The sequence below is a fragment of the Lonchura striata genome, chromosome 2 (genome assembly GCF_050655825.1).
Source record: "Lonchura striata isolate lonStrDom1 chromosome 2, ASM5065582v1, whole genome shotgun sequence".
In the NCBI taxonomy this organism is placed as follows: Eukaryota; Metazoa; Chordata; class Aves; order Passeriformes; family Estrildidae; genus Lonchura; species Lonchura striata.
Genome location: NC_140704.1, coordinates 137304623 through 137328925, shown reverse-complemented (window position 1 = coordinate 137328925; position 24303 = coordinate 137304623). Strand labels below are relative to the sequence as shown.

Below are 24303 nucleotides of genomic sequence, written 5' to 3'. Positions count from 1 at the left end.
AAGTTCATGCAAAGATATAATAAACAAAATAGCCAACCAAACAAAACAAATTAACAAACAAACAAGCAAACAAAAAAAAACCTAAACAAGCAACCATGTGTGCCTAATTTAAGTTGAAAACGTTTTTAACAATTAATTCTTAAGTCAAAACTAAGTCAGATTTATTTTCAAAATCTGGAACTTGATTTAAATGAAGTTTTTAATTTGGACAGATTAAACTACTCACTAAGAACTGTTGCACCAATCATTCCTATTTCTGAAACTGGCATTTCTGATGTAGCTGCTCAGGAAAAGAGCTAGATTGAAGCATGTACGCAGAACTACATTCTCTAGACTTGAGAGCTGTTAGCATTTTGAAGTTGTCAAATGTTTTTTTTTTACATTTTAATTCTCTGTCTTCTGACAAACTAGGTAGTTAGCATAAATATTATCAGTTTTAAACCCTTTGGATTCTCATGGCAAAACTGAATCGACACCAATTAATAGGAGAGATCCAACACTCCAAGCTCCATTTTTGCTTTGGGCTGTTAAGACTCTGCTTATTTTGCTTATCCTGTAAAGGGTGAAGCTCCTCACAACCAGTGCCCACACATGTTATCACTTTTATGGTCACATAAATAGCCAATAATGGAGAATAATATGACAGGCATGGAAAACATTTTTAATCTTACAAATTCAAAGTAAATTGTCACAAAAGATTTTAGCCTATGATTTTATTACTATTATTTTCCTTTTACAAGAAAATTGATGAATATCTAACATTCAAAATGTAAACATTTGAAAGTGTTATCTGTATGCATCCTGCAGCCTTCTTCTCTGTGGCTGTTGCTGGTCCATGACAAACTGCAGTCCTATAAAAGACTGCTTTGATTTTTGAAACAGATGGAAATGTAGCTTTAAGTAAAATTGTCACTGTAATGATTTCATGACACCACAGATATGCAAGATGAAACAGACTCTATCATCTTTGAAGTACCATGTGTAGTGAGTACTGAGAAATTTCAAACAGAGCATTCTGTTACCAAACCATTGAAATAAAATCTTAACATTATTATTCCTAGCAAGAATGTGATTATTTCTTGTTCTCTGTGAATATACATAGCTCACAATAAAATATCTACTGATGTCATTTATCCTTTCTTTTTATCAAATGAGTCCAGAAGTATCTTCTCAACTAGCAAATCAAGGAACTCAATGACCCTAGTAAAAACTACTTTTTATTTTAAGGAATAGTTAGTCACTGCTAGGAAAAAAATACCATTAACTGTAATTCAGGCCAAATAGTGGAGATTATACTTAGAATAATATAAAAAGTAGTCATACAGTAATCTAAAGGAATTTTTCATTATATAAATAAATAATCTAAATACTGAAGAATATCAGGAAGTCCAGTGATTTCCATGCTATTTTAATGCAAATTTTATAAGACTCTCTCACTCTCTCTTTCTGAGTCTAGGTCAGAGTCCTTTTCAGAGCTCCTGGTTTAGTTCTGAACCTAAAAACTGTATTTGTCTCAGCCACCAAAACCACTTATTATAAATAAGTTCCCTATCAAAACAAAAGCTTTACTAAACCTTGATAATTCTTTGAGAGCCCAGAATCTAGAAAATAATTAACCCTCTTGGTAACACTCTGTAGTAACATTTGAACTGACAAGAGTGAGGGAATAAAAAACAAATACAAATATAATCCTAGTTTTGCCTCATGTTAGCCTTAAAAAGAAAAACAAACAACATTAAAAAAAGCAAGACAGGCTACTATATGTTTTTGAGCAAAGTCATAGCATGAGCATGCAGACACTTCCAGAAAAGGTTCCAAATGACCTATTTTCTATAGCTTCAGTTATATTTATGGCATATCAGCATTAAATTCAAATGGCTGTTTAGTTTTATCAGCAGTTAAGTACAACATTTATATTGAGTATATGGGGTTGGCAGTACTCCAGATCAAGTGAAAAGCTTCACTGATTTCTAGAACATTGCAAGAGTTTTACTAGTAATGGTTATTTTTTTCAACTGAGAAATAAAAATAGATATACCATTGAATTTAACCAAATATTTGACCTTGTCTTCAACATTTTCTGATTTAATTTCCATTTCTATGTTTTACAAAGATGAGAAAATATGTTTTAAGAAGAGCTCAAAGGACAGCTTTCTGTTTGGGAACTAACATGAGATTATTATTCAAAATGCCAAAATGTCAGTGTTGACCATATACTCTCTGATTAGACAAATAAGTTTAGTTAATAATGCACCTTACACAATTTGGTTTCTAAAATTTCGGTTTTTTCCCCAAGGCAAAGGGCCACCATCTATTCCCTTGTTGTTTTAACCAAAGCCAACTTTGGTCAAATAGTAAATATTTTGAAAGAAACAATACATTTTCTAGATCATCAGTATCCTGTTTTCACTTTCACTTTCCATAGCATAAACTTAATTCTGTCGTCTGTTGTGATAATCAGCTTTGACTTCTATGTAAAGAGAGATGAAAAATTATTAAATATTTATACAAAAAGGTCTTATATAGATTACATAAAATATGGGATTCTTGAGTCAGAGTATTTCAACCAGCTGATGCACCTTTAGGGCTAGAAGCATTTGACAGGTGCCCAATGCAGATTTTTCCCACCAGTATGAAATGGACAATCTTTAGATGCAGTTGTTTCTTTGGACTGAGTTGTTGCACCTTCCCCTGGGCACTGCACACCACAGTGAATAATGCAGCTGGGGTGACACTGGGTGTGCCACTCCCTGAGAGAATGACACTCACCTGTGCTGCCTGAGCGAGGGGGCCTGAGGTGCTCCACTACAGTGTCAAGTAGAATCTCAGCATTTCTTACACTTTTGTTTAGAATATTTAATATGAAAAATATTAAAAATGTGGAAATAATATATGAGAAGAATAGTTGCATATATTTAGCTTTTCTGAATTTCTAACCATGACAGCTTAACACCAGAAATGTTGCAATTGAATTAGAAATGATGCAGCAAACTGCAGAAATACAAGATGATGCAGCAAAATACCAGATACTAATGATGAGTATTTTTCTTATGCCAATACTCATCTCCTCTCTTCTTTTCTCAATACTACAAACATAATAGTTTTTCTCACAACTACCCTTTACTTGAAACATTATTATATATTTTCTCTTTTACTGGAATTTGTCTTTTCTTTTTTTTTTAAATTAAATCCACTTCAGCTTTTATCTTTTTTTCAGCACCTAACATTTCTGGGATCCAATTTTTATCAGTGCATTTCTAGTTTTAGACTTGATTAGGTTATCATAAAGTCTTCACTTTTTCATTAGGACATGCTTAATTTAGTCATTTTTTCCTGCAAATTAAAAGTATTCAGAACTTCTTTCTATTTTTAATTTTATATAAAGAATGTTCAGAAAGAAATTATGTTATTAATAATATATAGTGACAACTACTGTAAAATTAAGTCAAAAGTGGATTTGGCTAGTGCTTCTTAAACCAATGCAGCACAATAAGATGTCATTAAAACTGTGGGATAAACTGTCAAAAGATAAGAAACTATTTTGAATAATATACTCAAGATCTCAACTCGTGCATTAAGAATACAACAAGAAGAATTAATGAAGACTAAATTCATGGCATATATGTTTTACTTTTTACAAAACAAGTTCCCTAAGAAAATTAAAGAGACATCAGACTCTGGAGCTCAAACAGAGAGAAATATTTTCAGTGTGTCAAACCTCTACTAGGGGAAAGCAAATGGCTTCAAAGCATGATGCATGAATCCTCCCAGATGTACTAAATTGTATCTGGAATTAATCCAGTCCCACCTTGCAGCACCAGTGTGCTGCGAATGGCATCAAGGCCAACTCAAAGTGACACAAAGGCAGCAATCAAGATTTTATGCCAGACTGCTGATGTTCCTACACCAGAGAAACCTTCAGGTGCCTCATTAAAACTGTGTTGATGCTTCCCTACCCTGATGTGACAGGAACAAGACTCATCCAGTACCCAAAAACAAGTAGGAACACACATAGTCTTTTTCTGACAACTACAGAACAAGACCCCCTGCCTCCCCAGGTAACCCACAGCCAACCTGAGGACAAAATCTTTTAGCTTCCTCTTTTGTCACAGTAACAGTTGATCTACAATTTTTTCTCCATACACTGGAAGAATATTTTATAGAATATTTCTGTATCTTAGGGAACAAGACATTTATCTGAGACATGATGATCTGTCTTTCCTTCAAATCTTAAATGCTTCATAGAACATTGCCCTGAATGCTGACAAAGTGTGGACCATATAAAGGCAGGAATACACACACACATATGTACACACAACCTTCACATGAAAATCGTTTGCAAATTAGTGCCAAATCAACTAATGAATGCTAAGAAATGTTATAAAATTTTAAAATAAATAAATTGTTATTAATGGCTTATATAACGGTTTTTCATTAATAGAATGTTCCAATAAAATTTCTGACATATCTTAATTATTTATTGCTTTGAGTTCATCTTTCTTACTGAACTACATACACATTCTGCAAAAAAAGTAAAAAACAAACAAAAAACCCCCAATAACCAAAACTTGAGCTTCATTTCCTGAGGCTACAGTTGGAATACATTAAAAAGAACTTCAATGTAAATAATCAGGTCAGCAATAAAAAGTACTGCAACATATCTACATTTCATATTATTGTTACTAGCATTAAAACATAATATGCACTGTATATTATTTCTTACTCCAGAAATATTTTCTACAAGCTGACTCCAAGCCTACATTCATTATTTGAAACTGTAAAGCACTTAAGTCTAGTTCAGTAGCAGTCTCTTCTTATCATATTCTCTACCTGAAAATGCAGTCAATTATATTTCAAATTTATATTTTTAATTTTTTTGCAAGTGGATTTCAGTATATGGTGAATAAATTGATTGTAATCTTCTATTGCTTATTTTTATGAAAATTTTAGATATACTCAGGCAAGGTCCCAGAGAGCCCTTGTTGAAATAACAATCAGTAAAGTTATAGCCTATCTTTAGCTAAAAGATATATTACAGCCTATCTTTAGCTAAAAATCAGAGTAACATGTTGCTACTTTTATAAATACAATGGATTTGTAAAACATAAAGCAACACCAGACAAAAATTCATATTCCAAATGGCTGAGAAGAAAACAGTTAATGTTACATTAAACATGAGTACATTAATATTTAGTAAAATATATTTAAATAACACAAAAACATTATTTGTAAGCCAATATCAAGCCTTTTTTTTCCAGTATAATTTCGAGCATGGGGAGGAGTTGTTTGTTTGTTTCACATCTTTTTTTTCATGTTTTGAAACTACAGCAGCTTTGCTCCCTCTTCTGGTTGTATGCCTGCACCACTGCAGGCTGTGCTAGAGCCGGGCCACTCTCAGTGGCTTCTCTGGGACATGTGGAAGGACAGCTCCTCCAAGTCCCTGGCTTAGATAAGCACCTCGGGGCACTTCAGCAGGACTCATTTAAGGGGGAAGAAACAGACAACCTGTGAGGGAGATGAAGGCACCCTGCAAAGATACCACTGTTGTTTATGTAGATTCCTGAGGCACAAGTCATAGCAGACTGGGCAGCCAGGATCCTGGATAAGCTTTAACTATACACTTGAACAGAATTCACAGAATTCACAGAATCACTAGGTTGAAAGAGACCTCTGAGATCATCTAGTCCAATCCATGCCCTAACACCTCAACTAAACCATGGCACCAAGTGCCACATCCAATCTTTCCTTAAAAAATATCCAGGGATTGTGACTCCACCACCTCCCCAGGCAGACCATTCCAGAACTTTATCACTCTTTGCATGAAAAATTTTTTCCTAATATCCAACCTATATTTCCCTTGGCACAGCTTAAGACTGTGTCCCCTCATTCTGTCAGCTTCTGCCTGGAGAAAGAGACCAACCCCCACCTGACTGCAACCACCTCTCAGGGAGTTGTAGAGAGTGATAAGGATATCTACCTGAGTCTCCTTTTCTCCAGGCTAAACAACCCCAGCTGTTCCTCATAGGACTTGAAGAGTTTCAGACTCTTCACCAGCCTCGTTGCCCTCCCCTGGACACGCTCGAGCATCTCAGTGTCCTTCCCAAGCTGAGGGGCCAGAGCTGGACACAGCACTCACAGTGTGGCCTCACCAGTGCCGAGTACAGGGGGAGAGTGACCTCCCTGCTCCTGCTGGCCACACCATTCCCATACAGGAACACTTGTCCTGCTTAGATCCCTCTCCCTCAGCATCCACGCCTGGTCTACTGAAGACCAGACACCGGGCTACATGGATTTTTAGTCAGGAGCTGGTATGACAATCCTCATACTGCTGCACTAGGTAAAGACAATAAAAATCAAAATATCTCCAGAATTTAATGAATAATTAAATAAAAACAAAAAAACACCCCAAAACAAAACAAACAAACAAACAAACAAAAAAAAAAAAAGAAAACTTCATGTCCAAAAATAGACATAGAGCAAAGTACAAGCTTCTGCTCTATGCCTCCTTTCCATAGCGTCTCCTCAGTTTGTGTTTCCATGTCCTGGATGTCAGGGAATACTCTGTGCATGCAAGGAAATGTGAACAGCCTATAAATTCACTATGCAGAATGCAGAAAGTAAGGTTTAGATTGATACAGGGTTTAGGATTTTCTTTCTATGTTATTTTTATATTTATTTAAAAAGACTTATAGTAAGTCTTCAAACATTTTCTAAGCAGAAAATAATAATAATTTTGTATTATCTGATTATATATATGTCACAAACACACACAAAATAGAAAAGCTCTGCAAGCAATCACAGGTGCTCTACCCTTTTCAAATGCAGCTAAGACTGAAGCTTATGGTACCAGTCTAAAATGTAAAAAAAATCATTCTGCTCACAAAACAGGTCTGAAAGCCAGTAGATGTCAGCACTAATACCAACCAATAAAGAAAATATATTCAATGGCTTACAAAAAGATTAAAAACACATATTTGTTTCTTCTGAAAGCTCTAGGTTTTTCTGAATGTCAATTACTACTACTTAATAACATAAAAGTTTTCTTATTGCTCATATTTACATGCAAATTTACATGAAAATTGTACATGCACCTTTAAATGCAAATACAGTCTGCACCAAAAGGCCGTTTTCATTCTTCTGCATTACTTCTCAAACATTAGGCTAGTAACCAGACAAACTGTGTTTGTTTAGCAGATAAAATGACATCCCATTGTCACATACCAGTCTTAGAAATGCCATGTGGTATTGCAGTGTACTTTTTAAAGATGCAGACTCAAATTTCTTATAAGTAAAATTTGAAGGTATTTATGGACAAGTTAGTATCTAGACTCTTTCTCATCTATAACATCTAAAACATGGTAGTTTTAGTGCTGAATTTGTAAAATAGCCCCTATATCATAAGGAATTTCAACAGAATGTAGGTTCTTCAGCCTAGAGCATTTTACTGGTACTTTATTTTTACTGGCTTGTGCTGTTGTCTTGTGGGGTTTTTTTAAATTTCACTCCTTTTCCAGCATGCAAATTGAAGTTATGTGCCTGTCTACAACTAGCACAATCTAGCCAGGTCTATACTTTATTTAAACCTTACTTTGCTTGAACTAGAATTTAATTAAAATGCAATATTTCTCTAGGTACTCATAACACATAAGAATATGTTAAGTATTCTTACAGCCCATGTAAAACACATCCAGTATAATTTCTCATGCAGAATTCTGAAGATGTTGTGGTCTCTTAGTGAAGTCTGGAGTCAGTGAGCCAGAGGAAGAAAAAGTGCCCTAGGAGTCTCACAGCTGTCATGTTCAATAGTACAGGCAAAGTGTAGGCCCCAGTTCCACAAATCCACAATTCCACAATGGTTCTTAGAATGGAAAAAGGTGCTTAGATCAGCCATCAAGATGAGAGAGCCCTCTGGCCTGACAGAAACCTACTTGTTTTTCAAAAAAGTGTATTTGAACACTACTTCTGCAAGTCAGTTTAAGCAGGTCCATCTGTCATCACTTCCCAGAGTGGAGTTTCTGGCTACTTTGCCCTTCAGTCACCTAAATTCTTTAGATTGTGTCTAAACTGTACAACAGTTTAGAATAATGTGGAATACAACATAGTTTCAGTTCTACTCCTTCAGGCATCCAGACTGCTCACAGAGTGGTGGGACTCCCATGCATGAGGAAATCAGAGTGCACAGAAAGGGCAGGACTGAGATTTGGGTCTTGTCTTGCTATAAACTCAAGACACAAATATATTCCAGACACTTCTCAGTCTGGGAGGTGAGAACTGCAAGGCATTCCTGATTCCCATAATATAGACAAAGCTGTAATGTAATCCTATAAAATATTCTGAAGAGTTAAAAAATATGAAATACTTTTTGCTTTGGTAACTACATCATCTTCTATGCACCCTAAATTAAGACAGTAAAGGGCAGAATTACCTGGATCCTTTTCTCACAAGGTCAAATGATCAAAAGATATCATACAAAATACATGAAAAAGAAATGCAAAAGACCTGAGGAACTACGGAAAGGGATGACAGATTGGGTAATAAATATTTGAAATTTAGTAGTAGACACTGATCATTCCTTTGGAGCATAAGAGCTCTGCAGAAAAAAACTTCTAAAACAAAAATGGATGCCTTAGAGAACTTAATAAAATTATGAGACAAACTATCTAAATAGTTAGTAGTAGTTAGTTTATTGTGCTATGTACATATTTCAGGCTCTATAAGTGTATAAATATTGGTTTTGTTCAAGGAGTGGAAGATAAACCGAGAACAAAACCAACTTTAGCCTGAATAAATCACTGTTAATTGTTTTGTCAGCTTTGTCAGGCCAGTGGCAAAAGCCTCCAATCTTAGTACAACTGAAATTTAGATCTTAAAAGTATGACACTGAACCATCTGGTAAGTAGCATGGATTACAGTTACCACTGCAGACTCCCAGATTTGAATTCATTCAGGACTATGCTGGCACAGCCACCAGAGCAAGCAAGGTGACTGCTCTGACAGGCTGGTGACACGGCCCCTTCTCTGCAAAGACACTCACTTTGGTCTTGCCTACACTTGATAATAAGGACCATTAGAAATAATGTGGTTGTCTTTCCCAGACAACAAAGTAACCCAGGAAAAGAGAATCCCTGCTCTCCGGATATCTGTATTCCCTCTACTAAGTTGTTCTGGGGAATAGACAGTTAAGAACGGTCTGTAGCAGAGTAACTGGGTCTATACCCCTTGTAGGCTCCTGGTAGAGATGGAACTGAAGAGTGAATACCCAAATTGTAATAAATCTAAAATACTAACTAGTTTATATTTCATTCACTAGCAGAAGACAGCAATGACACAAAATCTACATGTAATAAGGTCTTAGAAGTACATGGAAAAGTAGTAACATACTCCTTCAAAATTATCAAAGCAATTTAGAAGCATGAACTTGAGTAAAACTTCAAAGTAAGCTATAGTTGTTCATTGCAAATTTCTTATTCTATTTTTAGATAAGAAACCTAAATCTCCATGTTAACACTCCAGGACTTTGAATTAAGCTTATTTCTACAGCATTTGAAAGAGAAGAGAACATCAAATATGACTACAAAATAGACAATAGAAATTATTGCTAATAACATAAGCCTTTCTCTAGAAATATGTGATAATTAAAATGGTCATTTTTTTTTATATTCACATTAAAAAGTGCCAAGCTTGTGAAATATATATCCAAGTAATGTAAAAGAATATGACCTGATAGAAAAGTGGAAGAAAATGCAGACAATTTTGCAGGTGTCTGCAAACTCTACATGGCCTCTTAGGGCAAGGCAGCCTAGAAATTCCAAAATAAGAAGAAATATAAACCTACCTCCTCCATAGCCAACCTGATCACATATCTGCCTAGTGTAAACAATATCTTCCATAATACAGTTAGCTGCCAAAACATAAACTTCTGGAGATTTTGATTCCAATAAATATTTTTAAACCTCAGCTCAAAATAATTATATCCAAGAAATAAAACAACACACTGGAATTGAACATATGTGAACTTACTAATTTTGAGGTAGTAGAACTAAGCAACACACACACATGCAGCAAAAAAATAAATTAAATTTCTCAAGCACCCACAATTCATAAGCAATATCATAATCAACTTGCCTTTTCGCCCATTAACAGGTGGGGTTTGATGTTTTTCCTCACAGTCTTTACAACATTAAAAACAGACAATGATGATTAACAGTTGGAACAGTTACTATGAAGAACAATGTAACTACAAGCACACACAAACGTGTTGAAAGCAAGGTGAGCAAAATCCATGCACTAGGCTTGAGTTACCACAAAACACACAGAGTGCAGAGCACACAGCACACGGCTCACTGAGCACCACAGAGACAGAATCATAACAAAAGCAATAAAAAAGTAAATTCTACTATAACAAAAAATGGGAAGGATCTTAAAGGACAAGTGAGAATTAAAATTTAAAAAAAAAAGTAAACCTCCTTTCCACCACTGAAATGATGAATTTACCCTAGCATCAAGAGTTTTGAGCATGTAATGAGTCCCATCACAGTAATTATTCTGGACTTTTTTTCATAGAAGAAAATAGTAATCTGTATTTTCCTCTCTTAAATAACAATGAGAAGAGGGTTCAGGGCACAGCATTCAGACACTTACACTTTTAAGCAGTATTTAGCATCTTAGGCACACATTTGTAGGCTAGTAATTTTTCCTACCAGCTAATATTAAATAAATGTGTTTCTTGATCAATTCATCTTTTTTTTTTTTTTTTTGTACCATACTTCCACCATTTTTGGTGACTACTAGCTGTTAATTAATTATGTACAACAGAATGTAACCTATTAACAAGGTATGTAAGTGCAAATGTATGCATTTATGATTCTTCCTTTGAAAAGGAAACTGAAGAACAGAGAAATTATATCTTTAGATCTCTGCATATCTTTGAATCTGTACTGGGTGTTTCCTGAAATTGGAAGTTAATTTTATGTTTAAATACATTTTTGAGTGGAAAAAGGTATTTGCAACTGTTAGATTTGATCATGAACTGTCAATTGTCATCACACTACCAACTGTCTTCCAAGCAGGATTGAGGACATCATACAAAATGGTCTAAGTATTTCCATCTAATGCAGTTGCCTACTAATTTTGTCCAGCATCAGTCTACTTATGCAAACTAAGGGAAAAAAAACTGTCATGATATAAAAAAAATTATTTCCCTGCATGTAAAAATTATTAATGCAAAGTAGATTGTACCACATCTAAGAAGTACCCAACCAGATTTGCTAAGTCTGTTACTTAAGCATAGTGACAGAGTAATTCCATAAAAAAGAATTTAAAAAGTAAAATATTTGGGTACTTTTTGTCATGTTGAATTATTTTAAGCATTCATACCTGGCAAATAAATTATGCTACCAAAAAAAATTGTGTGCTGTTCTTTCATAAAATGATAAAAATATTCTCTGTGTTTTATAAGTTCAATATATTTACAAGATGGCTGGTAAAGCTTCCCTATATACTCAGGAGAAACATATCTAAGGAAAAAGGTGCTTGTGGTCAGACAGACCTGCCTCGACCTCTGCCTCCTCAACTCCAGCACGCTTGTTTTCTTCATCTCCTGCTGCATTAGATAAGCAAGGGATGGGAGAAAAGCAAGACAAAAACACGCATGCTTTGTTACAAGCTGTTCAAATAAAAGAAAAACATCAAACAAAAGACATCCACAATAACATACAAACCCTCAGTCTGTGGCAGAAATTATTTTTTTTAGTGAATCAAAGATCAAATAAATTGTTGTACTATTTTTCATTTATATCTCAAGCTAATTTCAATGAGATCTTTCTGCAAGTAATGATGCTTGTATGCAGCCTTAAATGTTCTTCGTCATCAATTTCTTGCTACATTTTTAAGCACTGGAAAGCAGACAATAAGTATCAAAGCAGAGCAAACAGACAGATACTGGTAGATAATCAGTTTAAATCTTCTGCTTGGCTTTGTTTTAGTTTTTCTGGGAATAAAGCCCAAGCCTCCATTCTTAAACAGCATATTTAAAATTGAATATCAATCATAAACTAATGGACATACTTGGTATCTTAAAAAGAGAAGGAGAAACAAAGCAAATGCTTTTTCAGCTTGGAAAAAAATATCCTCAATTTGCCAGGTAATATGCTTTTTTTACCTGGATTTCAGAGTAGTTAGTATACAAAAAAAAAAAAAAAAAACAGTTACCAGTAGTATCTACAGTTGCCTACTACATATTTAAATACTAGAGAATACTGTTGGGAACAACAGTGAAAGTGCCATTAATGATAAGAAACAGCAATATATATTTAATGTCATTAATAAAGAACCACAGCTTTCTTTTGTGAGAAAGCTCATGAGGGTAACAACAGTAATAATATTGAAGAGGGTCAAACTGAATTACTGATATACTATATGCCTGCTTTAATTTAAATGTCAATTATTTATTAAACAGCTTTGATGGGATTCAATATAGTGTAGTTTTTCAAGGCTTAGATTTTGATTGCGTATTGATTTTTCATGTTCTTGATTTCCAGAATTCTTTCCAGTTCTCTCCTTAGATGTATAAGTTTATGTTCAATTAAATAGCTCATTGAATTACTTGATTTTAGATTTAGCTAGCATGTAATAGTAATTTTAAAATTACTATTTCTAGGAGGGTATGGTTAATAGAGAAATTCAGGCTATAATCAATGCAGTGCAATGCAAATTACTCTGTGCTCAGATTTCTGCTCTACAACTCCATGATAAAACAAGGCCATTTAAATTCCAGTTGAAATCAGGACATTGAAAATTTCAATTAAAATATTCAGCAGGGATATAATCTATACAGTCAGCCTTCTCGCATAGAAACGAATGTATAGAATATGTGCCTAAGACTTGAAAAAAGCATTTTCAGTAGAGTTGAATTAGAATGTTTTTGGCATGTAGGTATCCCTGAAAGGCAAATGAACAATGGCTGCCGTAAGCATAGCTGTATGACTTCTCAGTTATTTTCTTTTCATGTCCTTTGTAGTCTCAGACCTATACGGCAAGATCTTCAAATTTCATAAAGCTGTTTAATTGCTCGTTTTGCCAATCCAAGAGAAATTTATAAACTGTGACTTCCCTTGAAAGGGCAGAACCTTTTAAGTAAGCACTTTAAACTTTGGGTTATAGGTGAAGTTTGTTCAAGTTGTTCTGTGGAAACTGTACCAATCCAAATTAAATATTTTAATACTCTTCAGGGTCTGAGGATTCTGCTGCCTCTCAGGAAAATGAACTAAGCATCCACAGTCAAAATCCAAAGGTATTTTTGCAAAATTGTAGTTGAAATCAAAACCTCAAAGTAGATTCAGAAAGTATCCTAAGGAAGCCATGTTACTGATGTTAACTAACCTATTCTGTTTACTTTGCTGTCAAGCACACAAAATGAAAGTTACACTGTGCAAGTGTGAAGGTTTCTTACATAGAACAGCCAGTACCACAGAAGTACCCACACAAAAAAGAGGATTGTGCAAAGCTCTACACTTCTATCTATTAGACTACTGTATTTGCCTAAGACATCAAGTTCATAGCCAAGTTGAAGGTTATCTAAGATCCTATCCTATATTTTATACATGTGATCAATCATTTTAATAAAACAAAACACCCATATGCCATGTATTTTTAAACCCCTGAAAAATCTTAGCTGATAGAGTACCTTGACCTGTCAATACTGATCCTCTGCAATTGCAATACAGCCACCTTTCTGTGTCTCCAATCAAACTAGGATAGGGCTATGTAAAAAACTATAAAAATCCTTTTCATTTTGCAAAATGAATTCTCATTTAAGAAATTATGTCCTAAATGAGAGAAAATCCCTTAAAATAAATGGCATGTACTTCTGTCAGCAGTATTTGAGCTTTCCTAAGCATAAGAATGTCTCTGTAGCTTCTATTCCAGACTGCATGAGTTGTAACACTACATTGTCACTATACATCTGTCTCTTTTAGAGATCTGAATACATATCAGAGAGATACAAATACTAACTAATGGTTTCTGGCTATCCTTGATTAAACCTAATCAAATATTCCTGTTAATTCCATTCATATCTCATTTAATTCTGGAAAAAGACTATCCACACCTGAAGTTAAGAGAGGACAGTTAATCAGCATTAATGTCAGGCCTTAACAGGTTCTTAAATAACTCTCCCAAGACACAAGATTGTTATGAGATCATATAATGAAAGTCTTTATGGTAGAGCATAAATAGAAAGGCAAATCCTTACTGAGCTCTACTATTTGTTATATTTCTGAGCATTTCATTTCCAAATTTTAAAGTTTTATTACATCTGTTTGGGCTAACATGAATTCTAGTTTTTAGGGTTGGGTGAATAGCTGGGGGATGTTTTTGTAGAAAGAAGAAAGAAAGGGCTATGTTTATTGTTAAAAGGAAAAGCAAAAATCTATATTAGGAAAAAGTACTCTCTCCCTGATTAGTAATTAACAAGGAACTGAAAGGGTGAGTACTGAATACTTTCACTTTATGGTTCTCCATTTTAATTAGGTCAGTGATTTCATCCTTCTGCCAAGTCAGCTAAGAACAAAGAAATATATTGTAGTCACATATAAATGAAAAAGTCACGATAACCCTTAAGAACTATAAATACTGCACTATTCAGTTCTTGTCAACTAGTGTGAAAAATACAGAACACTTAATAGTACATCAACATTTCAGTACTAAAACGAAGTTCAATTTAACAATACTTTCTACAAATGGTCATTTAAACAAGATATTTCTATCTCTAGTGTAATTTTAAAATATACAAGCAAAAGTTTAGCTGAAAAAAAAGTCCTGGCATTTCAGTAGTGATAATTTGTTAGGTAGACCCAGACATCCTTTCAGAACTTCTTTCTAACCATGTAACATGAAAATATACTAGAGTAATAAAATCTAAAGCAAAACCCAAACTGCCTAGATGCTGAGGTATAGCCTGGGTAGACAAGGCAATGACATGCATTTCAGAAATACCCAGTCATTCTTCTCAAAAGGCAAATCTGATACTGCAAAAAACACAGCAGTGGCAACCTAAGGAACTAACAAAAAATCATAACCATAAAACTCTAAACATAACTAAGGATATTGCATGGTCTACTAAGCATGGGGGACACTGATTAAAATGTTTGGATCAATACACCACAGATAGGAATGGTCCTTCATAGCTACTCCCAGGTAGCTTTCTTGAAAGCAAACATTTTGAGCTATTTTGAAATAAAGTATTCAAGAGGCACCTTCATGTCCTGGAGCAAAAACTCCCAACCATATAATAAAGTTTACAGACTAAATCTAACCTAAATAAATATTTTTTAATTGTGATCCTAATTTGGAAGGCAATTACCCAAATGGGTGGGTTTTTCCCTGTAGATTCCTTCCCTTCCATTTCTAGTCACACAGCCATAAGCACCATATTCCACATTCCAGTGAGTGCTGCCATGTAACATAAAAACACCTCCAGCAGTAAATTACTCCCTTCTTTCTACGAGTTCTGGCATTGGTACTACATTTAAAGAAAAGGTATGCAGATACAACCTTGTAAGAAATACAAATTATTCAAATGTATGCAAAATGAGACCACTGTAGGAGTCTGCAACACATAAGTTTTTCCTTCTTTCTTTTTCTCTTTTACAAAGCTGAGATGACTTCCAATTCATCATTGCCTATAAGATACCTTTAACTAACTCTTTTCATCAGTTTGATTTTAACTTAATCTAGTTGACAATAAAACCCTTGATTTCAAAATACAGGAAGTTTAACCTGCACTGCATGTTTCCATATAATACAGAAACACCTCTCTCATTTGAGTAAGGTATGTTCTGTAAGAGCAGAAAGGAATATTCTGTGACAACATCTTTTCATATTGTTATACAGCCTTCCCAACCACACACAAAAGTTTTGATTTTCACTGGGGCTTAAAAAAGGTCATTGAAACTTACTCAAATATCTACAAAACTTGCAAGTTTACTTGATACTATATTTGTTAAATACTACCATAAACTCCTTTTATGATAGTCAGTGTTTCCAATTCTATTAAATTTCAGGTTTTGTAACTGGTACTTCATTTGCCTAAAATAACTGTATGTAAAATTCAATTCTCCACAGTAAAAAGACTGCTATTAATCTTAATTATATTCTGTCACTGAACAAAGTTAGTAATCTGCTGTTCTTGCAGAGCACCATCCTTTTTAAAGGAAATTATTACTCCCTTTAAAGAAAAATATTAGAAAATCCTAGAGAAGGACAGAAAAACCTCAAAGAAGAACTCTATTGGTATTAAAATATGAGTCTTAATCATGACAGAAAATTACATAGAATGGTATATGAAAGCTGTCTCTATATGGGTTGGTATATGAAAGCTGTCTCTATATGGGTTAGGTTTTTAAGAGTGTTTACCATCTTTATATGTGTAAGTTCAATATGAAATGTGTCTTGTTAGGTGGTCACAGACATCTTTTCAGAACTACTGATACTGACTGCATCTTGAGTTACATATGATGTTTTCATTGTATATTAGAACATCAGAATCTATGGATCTGACAATTTTCCATAACCCAGATTTTCCAAAAGACTACATTTTTCAAAAGACAAAATAAAAGGAAATATTACTCAGTTTTTGAGTAAAAAGATATTTTCTCAAGTCCCAGCAGTACTTACCAGAGGGAACAATTCTAGAATTCCTACAAAAAATAGTTATTTTATGGTATTTATTACATTTCTCTCTATAGAACCTAGGATGTAAATAATAAATAAGAATTTTACCCTCTCTATCAAATACAGTAATAATATACAGCACTTCACAATTGCTGCCCTGAGGAGCTCACAGTCTAAATAGATATACTAAGCAAAGAGCAGGGAAGAGTGGTAAAACATAAAAGCATATACAGCAATGACAGCAAACATCACGTGATTAGATGTGAATATTTCCTGGAATTTCTAGACTATTTCATATAAGCAATTCACAACACATAAGGTGACAAAGAAATTAATATAATAGAGTGATGATCCGAGAAACCAAGAGCTTTCTTTTCATGAAGTTTTGTTTCCAAAATGGAAATAAATACTGTAAATATTGGAAATACTAAATTAAAAAGTCTGATGAGACAAACACAGTAATACTACATAAAGACCCTCAGTGGTATAACCAAAGACTGCAATTGATATCTCGTGGCTTGTTATTAAGTAAATTAAATGGTTTTAATACTGTAAAGTATAAGGGGATCTTTCTTTAAGGAAAAAAAATTAACTTTTTGAAAGACTATCTCAATTCAATATTTTTTCCCATAATATTTACAAATTACCTACTAATTCAGCAAATGTATTACACTATAAAATATTTGCAATAAAAACATTATTTGATTAAATGAATGGCTAACATAAAACATGTCAAATATCCTCCAATGCTTATATATAAACATGTGCCTGAATATCTGCTAATCCTGGAAATGTAAGTACCTAACTGCTGAAATGCTTTTATTTGTCATAGGGTAAATTCTAGGTTTTTTAAAATGGGTACATGTCTAGATACTTTTCTAATGACAATCATATTTAGACAGTATTATTTATATTGTCTTTTTTTTTCACGTAGAATCAAGTAAAATTTATGAGCCACAGGTCTAAAAATAAAGACTAAATCATTATGACAATAATTCTGACTATGTCTGTGCAATCAAGTAACATCAATTGCAGTTGGGTTTGTTTTTCCCTATACAGCCTCTGAAAAAAGCCTTTCAGGTGAAAAACAAGCCCTTCTTTATGTACAGACCTTCATAAGACTCTATCTCCTTGTCTCCATTGTCTACGGAAAGTCACAAAAACAAAACAAACAAACAAACAAAAAAAAAAGGAACCAAATCACAGGGGTTAAAAAACAACAAATTTTTTAAAAGATACAATATACATGCTAAGAAGGATTAAAAAAAAGGAGTGTATATGGCCATTTAGACTGATTTTGCACGGCACACCTAGTTACTAGAAACAGAAGTGTGAAAATGTATTTGCTGTCAATAATGCATTTATATACCTTTGTTTCTAAACATTTCAGAAACTATCTCCATCAACCAGTGCTTAAAGAGAAGCACAATTACAGTACCAGTAAAAAGTGAGTAATGAAATAGCTGACATTTCTTATTTTAAAGATTATTACCTGTCTTATTGATCTTCCTGTTTCAAGATGCAGAGGTTTTATATTAACATTCTGTAATACCCTCCATTGAGCCCACAAGTGATCAGCTAGGTTCCTGACTCCCAAAAGAGCCAGATTTTTGTCACTAGACAACATAGTAAAGATCATTTCCTGTGCCTGTTGAAGTCAATGACAAAACACCTACTGAATTCAAAAGGAACAGGATCATGCTAATAGTCCACCTGATTATTCATGTCAGCCAACAGTATTGTAGATATTAAAACATAATAGAAGAAAACACAGTACAAAATGCAATACCATTACCAAATCCCAGCTCTGTACACAAAAACTCAAGAGATTTCAACTGTAATGGCAAAAGAAAAACAATGAATATAATCGACCTTCATGAACAATTTGGAAATGTCATTAGGGAGAAAACCATCCACTTACTTCTCTCCAACGTCCCCTTTGGTGGGAGCTGCGGTAGCTGCCTGCCCCTTCGCCCTGCTACTGGAGTACTTGATGGACTTGTCTGGACAGACCCAGTTCGAGGATGTGACCTATGAGACACATATCAAAACAAACCACAGCCATTAAATGACAAAGTCATTCTTAAATATCGTCGAGAACTGATAATGTGACTAAGTAGACTTTACATCACTCGGGACCCTTGCAGTCCCACAGGGAAATTATTATCTCTATTCAGAAAAAGACCTGATTAAAAAGAGAAATCTCTCCATTAAAAGGAAGCCAAATTAAGGCTGAGGATGCTTCCATAAGATGCTTTTTCACACAGTCAAGACAGAAAATGTGTTGTGTGCATATTCATGTGCATATGGATAAAATAGCCACATACACATAAATTCATTCACAAGTCAAATTCAATTATCTTTACTCAGCTTATATTTTTTTTAATTACCTTTGAGTTGCAGTGAGATTACATGAATTTGTCTAAACAGAGTAATGAACTGAGGAAAGACAATGATATTTGACCCAATTTTCAGTGGGGATTTGATGATACTAACTCTAACTTTCAGAAAACGAAATAATGTATTCTGCAGTTCTGAAATAGAGAGGCTTTCCTGAACATGATTTAGACCAGAATGTGCTCATCTTTTTATTGTATTATGTTTGTTTAAGCTAAGAATAATGTATAGAAATCCTGAAAATATCAATAAGGGGTACTCAAACAGGAACAGTACAGACTATGGCACAGTAAAATGTAGTCAGAGAAAATGGTGGTTAAAATGATAAGTAATAGACAAAGTTAGTACAGTGCATCTAAAGAAACTTTTTTTTTAAAAAAATAGTTTCATTTGATGTTATGATGGTTGTTCTATAAGCAATGTCTGATGAACACAAATAATTTCTCATTCTGTAAGAGAAGAATATGATAGTTATAGAGGTGCTTTATGTGGAAACCATCCAGGATTCCTGACAAATGAGAAATCATAAACAAACGTAGTTAAATACTGTTAGCAAGCAGTTTGCAATGGTAGTCACACCATTATATCCAGAGTAGAATATAAATAGTGTGTTCACACTGAAAGGGTTAGTATCTATTGCTGCTAGTGATCAGCTAAGGATGAGGCGATACCAATTAGCTACTGGGAAAATAAAATGGTGAGCTGGTGGGGCAGAAGGGGTTTAGTCCGACTGATTTGTCTGTTTCACCTCGGTAAGGCAGGTGAAGGAGGGGCAGATCTTCCAGTCATTAATGAAGGCATCGACCTGATGAGGTTTGAGTCAGGACGCTCTGTGGATCGGGAGCGGGAGTTGGTCCGCTCTAGCACAGGACGTTGCTCTGTTGATCTGGATCTTTGATATGGCTGTCTATCTGCTGCTTCACAATTCCTGAAATGTTAGTCAAAAAGCAGCTCAGTTGAACTTTGACTTTTCTATTAGTTATAAAATATGCTGCATGATACTGGTTTGGAGCAAATCATTTCATTATATACATTTTTAGGGGGAATAAATTTTCTAAGATAATTTATTGATAACATACAGTTTTGACTTGCTCCGTACTCTTGATAAATGGGCTGAAATGTTTCCAATGTCTCCATAATGACTATCCATGCAATAGTCTGTTTCCTGACAATTTCTGGGTTAAAATATTGTTATTTTTTCAATTAATGCATCAACCTGGGAACAAAAGAGGAGCTGACATAATATTAAGTCTCAATAAAGCTAAAAACTCATTAATAGTGCAGTTTAATTGTGCATTTTTTTCATATTAATAGATTTTTTCAGATTTCTTACAGATTGCATTCTCTCTAGGGGTAGCATTCTTGTTTGTAGGAAAGTCCACAATCTAGATGTTATAATTACCATGTAGCACTGTTAACTATTATTAGACTTGGGAATGTCTGTTATATATAGGCTGGTCAATAAGTGATAGATTCATATGTGGTTCTGAGACTGTATCCAGATGAAAATCTACATCATTAGTACTTACAGAGGTTTCAACAACTAGAAAAAAATTGGTTTGAAATTCAAAAATTCTTTTAACCCACAGCCCATGGAACTGTACCAAAACAGCAGTGGAAAAAGTTATTGTTAGAGATGTAATGGGAAGAAATTAGACTGAGTAAAAGAGAATTTCTTGGTCAAGCAGTGATATCTTCTACTATCTTAGGCAATTAATCAGCCCATTACTTTCAGAAATTAATCAAGCCCCACCTTTTTTTCCCAATGCAATTGGTGTTTTCAAGGAGTAATATTTGTTAGCAATATCCTCAAATACACTAAACCAACAGAATTTAAAGAGCAAAATCCATTCCCTAATGGAGCTATTTATTAAAAACACACTCCTCCCAGCTCTCCTGGAGTAACTGAACAGATACAGAATACAAATGGGAAATGTGTACCCTTCAGGACCTTTCCTTGAGTGAAGTCATGCATTTTACAATGAAGTCAGTTAATACAATGAGTGGCTTGATGGTGATTAAGTGTAACAAGAAGTCAAATTTTAATTAATATCAAAAAGGAGAGAGACATACCACAGCTTTATTACGAAGACTTTTATGTTAGTAACAGCATTGTATCTCTAAAAGCATTGAAAAAGAATATAGAAGCTTACTTTGCCAAACATGTTTATAAAACATTCATTAAAAACAGTCTTTTCAGGCCTTCCATTAGGTCATAATTGCACTCCTAAAGCATACAAAGGACTTGCCACAGACAGATTCGGAATAATACCATACATCATGAACCTACATCTATAAGCTCCTAACAAGCAAGCACACCACAGTGAGACACAGAAATGGTAATTATAAGCTGAGGCACTAAAGATTGTAGGAAAAGTACAACAAGCCTGGCACGAAACCACAAAAAGATTACCTCACTTCTTCTTCTATCAGTTCTGTTTCTGAATAGGAAGCTTCATCAGCAAAAACATCCACTGTCTCGCTTCTTTTACATTGTTGACAGACAGAGAAACACAACCTTAGCTTTGATAGGAATGTTGTTTAGTTTAAGTAACTGTTTAAGAGATGTTTCAGTGTTATGGAAGGTGAGAAAAATGTCACCCATCTGCATCATGGTAAGAAATGACCATTGAATGCATTCTTTGACTATGGGAATAAATTCCAAGAAAAAATATTCCTAAATTCAACAAAATTACAAAGAAGAATTATATCCAGGTCTTGAAAAACCCACCCTTATCTTGTTTATCCACATATTTAAGAATATTGGTGAGCCCACAGAGACTTTTTTGGGTGTCAGCTTTTCTCCTGTCAGTGAGTAGAGGACTGCTGGAGCACCCTCTACCCTGGATCAGCAGAGTCTGGGCAATATGGTAGGGGTATCACTCTGTACTCCATTCCTTTCTCCTTCCAACAGCCAGTAGGACACAGAGAGGAACAGGTGAGTGGCAACCACATGCTTCTCATAAAGACTTCATGAGGAGTTAAGGTTCCCTTTTGTTACTCTTAAGGCCTCATTCTTTTTAGCTCTATAGGTATAAAAAGTAGTTTTTAGGCTATTAGGGGTCTGACCTAATGCCTGATTAGGAGGAAGAAGGCGTTTTTACCATTGGGATCAATACCAATGGCTTAGCAGGCAGGTTTTGTGTTCTGCAGAACATCATGGAGCAACTGCAGCTAAACAGATAAAGGCCACAAAAATGTCACACTCAGCAGCTAATATAGAGTTTGCAACCATCTCCAGTGGGCATTTCCTTCAAGTCCAAAAACAACTGGGAGTTCCCCAGAGTGAAGGAGAGGGTGGCTTTTGGCAGTAAGTCTCTGAAGCTGTGGCAATGCTGTTTTGTAGACTGAAGGATTTGAAGGCTAAGCTGAGTCCTGAGGTCAAACTGATTGTCACCCTCAGGTTCCAGGCTACAATCCTCTCACTACAGCAAATAGAGGGCTATTTCAAGGGGACAATCTTCCACTTGAAAGCTTCACAGTTGGGGTTTTACATCATACACATATGAAGAGCAATTCAAAAAATAGTTTTACTCTCTGGCCTTCATCCTTACTTATTCTTTTATCCTTTGAACAGTAAACACACATACTACATGATCCCAGTCTTCAGCAACTGTCCCTTCTATAGGAAAATTATCATTCATATCTATCATATGTTTGTGCAGTGAAACTCCTGCCCTACCACTCTAAACAATTATGCATGGATATCAAAATCTAGCCATAGTTATGGGAGGAAGTTAAATTTAAAATAGAAATTTCTAACTTTTCAGATATCATTCTTAAAGACTTATGCTTACAAATCATCTAGATGAAACTTTCTTCTTTTTTCATTACAAATTGTATCATATGAATTACTGATTTTTAAAGAGGGAAATATGGTAGTCTTAGTTAAATTATTCAACATCCATATAATATTTTAAGGCACACTATCACTGTTTACCTTTGCTAACAGACTTTTCATTCTGAAAATACAGTTAATGAAATGTCAAATAATGACCTTCTCCATCTAGTACTGACTATTGTAGCACCCTTCTACTTTTGCTAGGGAAGACAGGCATGGAAGATGGCTAATTTCCATGCCAAAGTCTGCAAGACTTGCAAGCATAGCTCTCCTTTGCTCTGAGGAAAAGGTACAGCAGTGTTTGCTTCTAAACCAAGAAAGCCAACCACTATGAGACAGTCTGAGCTCTCTGTAAGTCACAACACAGAAAGCTCTGTGAGTATTTACAGTCTAACTTCTTGTTCCAAACCCATAAAATATTAGAACTAGAATCTGATATCATTTAGGTACCACTGTAAACTCTGGTTGCTGTTGTACCTAAACAAAGGTGTTACCAAGTTTTATTTTATATATTGATTTATTATACATATATATTGCAAATTTTAAAAGTGACCTCTGTTCCCAGTGCAGTAAATAATACTTTCTGATTTTTAATTTTTCAGATTTGTTACATTTTTAAAAAATAAAAATAATTTCCAACAATTTTTTTCCCCAAAATGACTGAAAACAATTTATTTAAAAGCCCATGTCAATTTTTTACTCTGTATAAATGATGAGATCATGCCAATCACCATTTTAGCATTAAGTTTTTCTTGTAACAAAAAACTGAAGAAATAAAAATAGAATTGGTGTAGGTTTACAGTGCACTACAATTCAGCTCCTAGTGCATCTTTTTCATCTAGAAACACTGAACAGAACAAGAAAAATACAACACCACACCTTCTAAGTATCATAATTTCAAACTCCAGCTAATATACAATGGCAATACCTGTCAGTGTCTGTGGATGGCTGCTGGATTTCAATCCTTGGACATGTTATTCTTCTACTAGCTATAGGAACTTTGCTGTTTAGTCACAGACACAAGATCCTCTGTTAGCATAACATAGATAAGCATGTCTAAAACCAAATGAGATTTCTAGTACCAAAAAAATTTAAATTTGAGTCATAAATATTGCAATGAAAAATGGGAAAGAGTTGTCAAATCTCTAAAAAACCTGGTGATGAGATACGTCAGCAAATAACTTATCTACACTCATAAAGGTAAACTCATCTGCACTCATGAAGGAACTTAATATAAAATCATGTGCTGATATAGTTTTTAAAAGACAGGAATGTAAAGATTTTAGGTACTCTGGTTTAAAAAAAAAAGGTAAAGGAAGATATTTTGGTTGTTGTAATATTGTATAATGTTTTTATATATGTTGTACATATATATATATATATATACACGCATC

General features: G+C 34.4%; 1 protein-coding gene across 34 annotated transcripts in view; it reads right to left on the bottom strand.

Annotated features, from left to right (window-relative positions):
- RIMS2 (regulating synaptic membrane exocytosis 2) overlaps positions 1-24303 on the bottom strand; it is a 447424-nt gene that overhangs the window by 113048 nt on the left and 310073 nt on the right. For 17 of the 34 annotated variants that reach the window (XM_021546510.4, XM_021546518.4, XM_085573919.1 and 14 more), the window contains 2 exons: positions 19817-19996; positions 18593-18702 (listed from right to left, as the gene is read on the bottom strand). In XM_021546510.4, coding sequence (XP_021402185.1) covers positions 18593-18702; positions 19817-19996 — 290 coding nt within the window. Of the gene's footprint in view, positions 1-17782; positions 17816-18592; positions 18703-19816; positions 19997-21481; positions 21554-24303 lie in introns of all 34 variants that reach the window. The other 17 variants (XM_085573910.1, XM_085573913.1, XM_021546502.4 and 14 more) reach the window with 3 other exon arrangements.